Source organism: Nelumbo lutea, chromosome 1 (assembly GCF_056320005.1).
Source record: "Nelumbo lutea isolate HS-2025 chromosome 1, American lotus-T2T, whole genome shotgun sequence".
NCBI lineage: Eukaryota > Viridiplantae > Streptophyta > Magnoliopsida > Proteales > Nelumbonaceae > Nelumbo > Nelumbo lutea.
This window is the reverse complement of record NC_142684.1, coordinates 177,335,506-177,342,624: the sequence shown is the minus strand read 5'-3', so window position 1 is coordinate 177,342,624 and position 7,119 is coordinate 177,335,506. Positions and strand designations below refer to the sequence as shown.

General features: G+C 39.3%; 1 protein-coding gene and 1 pseudogene across 1 annotated transcript; one reads left to right on the top strand and one right to left on the bottom strand.

Annotated features, from left to right (window-relative positions):
- The first annotated feature begins 311 nt into the window (after positions 1 to 311).
- LOC148879434 (NADPH-dependent aldehyde reductase-like protein, chloroplastic pseudogene) lies at positions 312 to 2,066 on the top strand (annotated as a pseudogene).
- A 165-nt stretch (positions 2,067 to 2,231) lies between these two features.
- Positions 2,232 to 6,761, bottom strand: LOC148879433 (uncharacterized). The gene is made up of 4 exons (XM_088960968.1): positions 6,445 to 6,761; positions 3,836 to 4,006; positions 3,329 to 3,625; positions 2,232 to 3,199 (listed from the first exon to the last, which is right to left on the bottom strand). The coding sequence occupies exons 2-4, from the start codon at positions 3,980 to 3,982 to the stop codon at positions 2,552 to 2,554; spliced, it is 1,092 nt and encodes a 363-aa protein (XP_088817094.1). The 5' UTR covers positions 3,983 to 4,006; positions 6,445 to 6,761; the 3' UTR covers positions 2,232 to 2,551.
- Between the last annotated feature and the right edge of the window lie 358 nt (positions 6,762 to 7,119).

Below are 7,119 nucleotides of genomic sequence, written 5' to 3'. Positions count from 1 at the left end.
AGAGTGGTTGCCTGTGTCTTATTAAGGGCAAAAATGATATTTTATTTTTATTTTCTTTTGATTAAATTTATTTAAATGAACATTAGGGTCAACACTGTCATTTTCCATTGTCATCTAATGAAAGATTGATTTAATCCATTACAAATTAGAAGTGGTGTTTTAGTAAAATACTAACTATAGGGTAGATTTTAATAAATTCATGAAACTATAAGGAGTATTTTAATAAATAACCCTTTCTATTATTTAGCTTTGGCTTAATAAATCCTGTCCATCGTGCAGGTCCCTGCTAGTATATTTGAAACAACGTTTAGATGACGAGAATGATGATGATGAATTTGATAGATGACGAGAATGATGATGAATTTGATACCATTACCAAGGCAAGATAAGGGCATTGGAGTTCGAGTAAATAAAATTTAAATTTGGAATGACAAGGTATTTTTGGGTATATGAAAAAGTTGACTGTGATAACATTTTATAAAGCCTATGTGACAGATATCCAAATGGAAGGAGGTTTTTGTGCCTACCAAAATCTATGATACGGAAAAGACATGGTATTAGAAGAGTTTTAACCAATCAAAACCCATTCATAAATTTTGATAAATAACACCTGATTGGCTACCATGTTTATAATTCTAGTTGACTGGCCAGATGTTTTTCAGATATGATATGTTTTCCATATCATAGTCGAACCCAATAAATTTAGTAACGGATGTTCAGAACTATTTCCTAGAAGACGGGGAAATTTCAACCAGTCCCAAATGATAAGAGAGGAAAATTTGAGCTTGGGGCAATGATTCAATTAGTGAGGTATTAACCGAGGTTGAAAACTATCTCCTTAGGCCTGAGGCTGCTCCTGTGCCTCTCTGAGGAAGAGTCCCCTAAGTAACAGGGTAAGAGTTAAGACCTTGGAGCTGTCTTTACTCTTTCGTCATGTATGAGTATGACCTTAGGCTTGGACCATTGGAACATTCATACTTTTAGAAGTGTAAAGCTCCATTGGTATTCTTTGATTTCTTTTGCGTGTGAAGTGTAAACAACCATCACCTCCCCTGTATGGCTGTATCAGAGCTCTCCCTGACTTTCTCCACCATGGATGGAACATCCATAGTCTCTGAGAACCAATCTCTCAACCTCCCTCTCCAGTCTCCACGGACGGGTTGCAGTAGTTACAGGTTCATCCCGTGGCATAGGCCGTGCCACCGCTGTCCACCTTGCATGCATCCCTTGGGGCATATCTTGTGTACTCAATTACACCAGTAGTTTGACACTATCTGAGGAGATCAACTCTCCCTCCTCCCCTTCTGCTCACTCTGGAGTGATCACTGTCCAGGATGACATCTCAGACCCAGCCCAGGTCAAGATGCTGTTGGACCAGGCTGAGCAGGCTTTCAACTCACCACCCCATATCCTGGTAACTTCAGCTGGGGTAGGGATGTTGGACCCCAAGTACCTCCCTAACTCTAGCCAATACTGAAATTGATAATTGGGATTAATATTTAGCATCAACACCAGAGGCACCTTCTTATGAGCCGTGATGGTGGTGGGTGGATCATAACGATATCATCCTCTATGGGTTGGTCTTCTCCGCCGCCGCCCTGGATTCACTGCCTATGCTGCTTCCAAGTTCCAAGGCTGCCGTGGAGACTATGACCAAAGAGCTCAAGGGTGTAATTGTGTGGCACCGGGGCCGACAGCCACTGATATGTTCTCAGTTCTCAATTACAGGAGAGGAGGATGCTAAAAAAGCGATGGAGGAATGCCCACCGGGTCGGTTGGGCCAGCCCAAGGACATGGCTTCCTGGCGAGTGGGTAAATGCTCAGGTCATTCGCATTAATGGTGGTTATGTTGTCTAAGGTTTGGTATACACAATACACAAGCGATGCGATGTGCTTGCTTTTCTTAATAGTTATTATATTGCTTCAAATTTCAAACCAAGAATCAGCCAATGCTAGCTTGAGTGAGGAGGCTTCGGGAGCAAAGCTATTTAGAGATGGCAGAAAACAGTTCCAAGCTTGCTTTTCAAGTATACAAGGGAATCAATATTTCTGAGCTTTCTCCCATAGTTTTAACACGGTTATGGCTTCAAGTTAGAAAAAGGAATCCTTAATTTGTCCAGACTCTCGAAATAAAAATTTTGGAGCTCTGGTTACCTTTTCCGCGCTTTACCAGGAAAAGAAAAGAGAGGATTGAAGAGGCCAAAGAAGGGAATTTTAAGAGAAAACTAAAGTGAACGAAATTACAAGAGTTCTCTTCCATTGATTGTTTCTCTTCATTACTGTCACAGATGGGTATCACAGTGAACTTTATATGGAATCAACCATAAGATATCTTTAATTGTGTGGATAGAAGCACAAAATAAAACAAAACATAAAAAAAATTGCATAACATCACTACAAGTGAGAAGACTCTTTCCTTATTCTTTCATTCTCGGTTTCTCTTTTTCTTCCTAAATTGCAATCACTCACAATCTGCCATAGACTGCAGGACCTGCAGTTTAATCTTTCAAATGAACATGGTACAGCACATCATAGAACAAAGCATTGAAAATCAGAAACAAACATCTGCAGATGAAGTAGGTCCAGGTGCCTTGAGTGGAAGCGGGTCCCATATCATCCTTTCATCACCGCAGTGTCCAACTTTGATGTCACCAATCTGATTTGGAATAGGTTCAGTAATGGCACATGCTTTAGTTTCCAGTTCTGTTAACAACCTTCCCTTTTCAGCTATAGCTTTCATCCGGACCCTTTCTGCTCTGGAGCCTATAACCTGTCCAAGGATTGAAGCTGCAATTGTAATGGCCATGGCTGTCTTTGGCATCATGACAGACTTCCTAAGCATGGCTATGAAGGGAACGGCTGCATGCACTGCCACAAACCAGGATGGCGAGAACTTTCGAGTATGTTCTCTCCATACTCCCAAGGGTACATTGGCTGCCATGCCTAATACAGCAATCGCCAGCATCTTTGCAGGTAAAGGCTGGGGCCGGAGGTTCTTCACAAGAGCTGTCCGAGCTAGTGCTGCTCGTGCGGCAACCACAGCAGGTGGACACTTGAGCTTCATGCCTTGTGGGGGCTGAAGAGCCTTGGCAACAAGTGGCAGCACACGACTCACAGCTCTGTAGGACTTGGCAATTGGGCAGTTTCCAGTCTCCAGCCACTCGTTGCTCATAGCCTCATGTTTTGACGAATCTCCTCCCTGTGAGATGCAAATAAGCAACTGTATCAGAAGGCTTAGCAATGAAAAACTTATCTGGCATCCATATTTTTGCAGAACCATATGGTACTTTTGACTTTTGAATGCTAATAAAAATGGAGTTTCGTGTACCTGTGAAGACTGTTCTTTCTTGTTGGATGACTTGGATTTCTTTTGCTGCTGCTTCCATTTCCCAGAGAAGAAATCAAAGTTGAAGGGCCCCCCTCCTGGACCAAATGCTGATAAACTGATAGTAGCTGCTTTTGCTGCTAAGGGATTAAACTGGGGTGTGGGTTCAGGCCTCAGATTATCAGAATGTGAATATGACCTCCCAGAAAGTGGGACCACTCCATCCCGCCCATGAAAAAGCCTAAATGCCAGATCAAAGTTAGGACCATCTTCAAAAATAGGACCTTTGGCACCCCGCACCTGATGAAAAGGACAGAAAAAACAATTTACTTATTTGGATTACAACAACTTCATCATACTGATGTCAATTGGAAATGAGTAAAAATGATCAGGTCATAAAACCAAAATTATATTATATCTATACTATATAAAACGGATACTTGCCTTGGGTTCCATGCAGGTCATAAAAGAGGGAGGGGGAGAGAGAGAAGGATGAAAAGGCAAACTTACAGGCATGGGGAAATTCCCTGTAGAGAAGGAAAAGCTTGTGGGTTCATTGATATTCCTCAAGAAAGGGCATCTTTGAATATCCTGAAGATCAAAGGGTCGCTCAGTTGACAGTGACTCCTCATTTATCCCTTGAAAGAAGAATTCCATTCCCCCTTTTTCACAGCACTTTTCCTGCAGAGAAAGCATTTAAGTTAAATAAAAGCATATTTGCAATAGGCCATTTGTCATATGCTTGAAATTTAATGGCATAATTTAAATAGGAAAAGCTATGCTAGATGCTACTTAGATTGACAATGGTCATGGATAGAAATGAAGATAAAATTAGAGGGTATAGCACAAATTATATCCTCAATTAACTTGGCAATTCAGTTAAGGAAAATCACTTAACCCAATCCTCTTGGTTTAGCTTAAGTGAATTTTATGGAATGGTCAACAATCAACTAACTCAGGGAAACTACTTAAGCTTACTTCCCCATCATTACATATTCCAAATATGCTTTGCAAAAGTCTAGAGAGAATATCATGGTTTCTCAAACTTGATAATTCTAAGATTTTTTTTTTTTTTGATAGGTGACTTGATTGATAATTCTAAAGATCATTCATGCACAGAGAGAAGTCAACCAAGTTATTGCCCTCTATTTGTTAAGGAAGTTCTGAAATGACTATAGAACAAAAACATGCCAAGCAAACTATGATGTTCTTGGTTGCATATTTGTATTTCTCCTCATCTTTAATGCAGCTACTGTATACCTGCCTATCAATATATATATATATATATATATATCAAACTTTCCTTTCTAATTGGTAACTATAATTTTCATCGATGAAGACAGAACATGATACAATAACTGGTCATTCTATAAAGCTAGAGCAAAAAGGGGGGTGGGGGATGACTGTCTCATGCCATGAACAATTGAACATTGCAGTTCTATAAACGATAAAAGGGCCTAAGATCTTAAATGGCCAAGTCATAGACAGGACACAATGCATTGGAATTTCCATTATCAGCACACACTGCCACTATTCATCAATCTGAACCAACTCAATTGTTGACTACAGAATATAAATCCTTTCCTTACCATGAATTCATGGGGATAACCCAAAACAATTGAGCATTGCAGTTCTATAAACAATAAGAAGGGTCTAAGATCTTAAACGGCCAAGTCATAGACAGGACACAATGCATTGGGATTTCCATTATCAGCAAACACTGCCACCACTGCCACTATTCAACAATCTGAATCAACTCAACTGTTGACTACGAAACACAAGTCCTTTCCTTACCATGAATTCATGGGACTAACCCAAAACAAAACATTCATGAGACAAGAGGAGTGGGCATCGTACAGCTTGATGGGAGTTTTTGCCTTTTTTTTTCTGATGAATATGGGAGTTTTTGCCTGTTATAGATGTACAAGTTAGGCATTCATGATATTGTGTTCATCAAGGATATCATTTTTTTTTTGATAAGTATCCAATTATCCATCAAGGATATCATTAACAAGAAGGGTGAATGATACAACTCCAAATAATGGTACAAGTAGTCATGTAGGTTGTAAGAGGGGAAGAAAGAAGAGCACTCACACCATTAGCAAGTGCTAGAGTTTTTAGTCAGTCCTACGTTGTTTTTTTTTTTTTTTTAAATTGTATTGTCTTAGGTATAAAACAACCTAGGACAGTCACTTTGCAATAAATGTTCTCATTAAAAACTGGATTGTCCCAGTAGCAACTCTATAGATGTCTATTTATCTATTTGTTAAAGGCTTGAAATGTTAAGTAACAGGACATGAGTACAAAACACATTGCACCCAACGAGGAATATAACAAGAAATCCAGGAAAAAAATGAAGCCTAGCTTTGCAACATTGCAGCTTCATCAGAACATTTCTTTTTGTCCTATTCAGAGAGCATTTGGCCAACAATATGGATAATCTGGAAAAAATATAGAACTTAAAGAAAAAATTACAACCAAATAAACTCATGTAACGCTCACTAAAAGAAGAACATGGAACATCAGAATGTAAAAGGACCCAGTAATCAATTTGCTTCTTCCGATCAAAATCTCCGTTGATTCCATAGATGGTAACGAGTTACGTTGAGAAAACTAAAATGTCTAGTCCAGAAGTACATTTAATCTTCGAAATGAACATAAGCTCAACCTAGAAACAAACAATTGGCCTTTAAATCTTCTACATGCGAACACACCTCAAACAAAGCTAACTCCAAGACAATCTAATTAAAGATGCTTAATGGACTAGAAGCCCCGGTATCAAAACATCTACAAGAGTTCAATCAAGAAGACAGCTAAAACACAAGTAGACACCTCAAATAAACTCTGCAAATTCAGCCACCTGATGGAAAGAAATCCCAATCTTCATGCGCAAGGAATCTAAAACCAACAACAACAACCCGAAATTCTCTAATTCCCTAAAAATCTTCAAGAAAATCGAACCACCAAGGCCTCAAAGACTACCTAACAACCAACTTAATATCTCATATCTCCATGAAATCACAGTCTAATTCATACATTTCCAATCGAACAGAGATTCAGACAAAACAAATCTCTTACGGGCTCAAACAAAAAAGCGGTAAAATTCGGAAAAGAATTACCAAAAAAAGGGAGATTCAAGAATACTATGTAAGAAACTCTCCGCCTGCAAAAAGTACTCCTCTTGCTTCGCCCGGCAAAGTCCCGACCTGAGAGAGTCGTGTGGACGACACAGATGGGTTCCCTACAATTCGGCCCTCTCTCGTTAATGCCTCACGACTCTCCAAACTTCAATGCTTTTCCGTATAATTACGCCTGGCTGCGTGCTTATTTTCTACCGTCGGATCATCACCTAACGATGATCATCCGCCTGATATGCACACTTATTGAATTGCAGATTAGGACGCTGCAATTATGGGCTTATTTCACTTTGGTACCCGAATTGTAAAACGTGTCAATTAAATACCTTTAACTTCCAAGTCGCAATTTGGTCAAAAAACGAGATAACCGCCGTTAAGTAGCGTATGAAAAGATGCAAATGTTCATCGTCATCACGTAATATAGATAGCTAACGGAATATTAAGATAGGGACCACTTATAAATTGCGACGTTTTGAGAGCTTTGAAATTGACCCAAAATATAGAGTATCAAAGTGAGATTAGGTTCAAAATATAAGGTACTAATTTGTAATTCACTCTAACGTTAGTTCTAGATCTACTTTCGAGATGGAGCGGTTGGATATTATTTGACTAATAGATAGGATGGAAATCGTGGTTGACAGTTGACAAGGGCTAGAG

What these genes read in the sequence shown, in the direction of transcription:
- LOC148879433 (XM_088960968.1), bottom strand. Translation starts at nt 3,982, where the DNA reads ATGGAATTCTTCTTTCAAGGGATAAATGAGGAGTCACTGTCAACTGAG. An exon ending in CAGGGAATTTCCCCATGCCT is followed by an intron (nt 3,626 to 3,835) that starts GTAAGTTTGCCT and finishes CCTTTTCATCAG; the next exon opens with GTGCGGGGTGCCAAAGGTCC. An exon ending in AGAAAGAACAGTCTTCACAG is followed by an intron (nt 3,200 to 3,328) that starts GTACACGAAACT and finishes TGCATCTCACAG; the next exon opens with GGAGGAGATTCGTCAAAACA.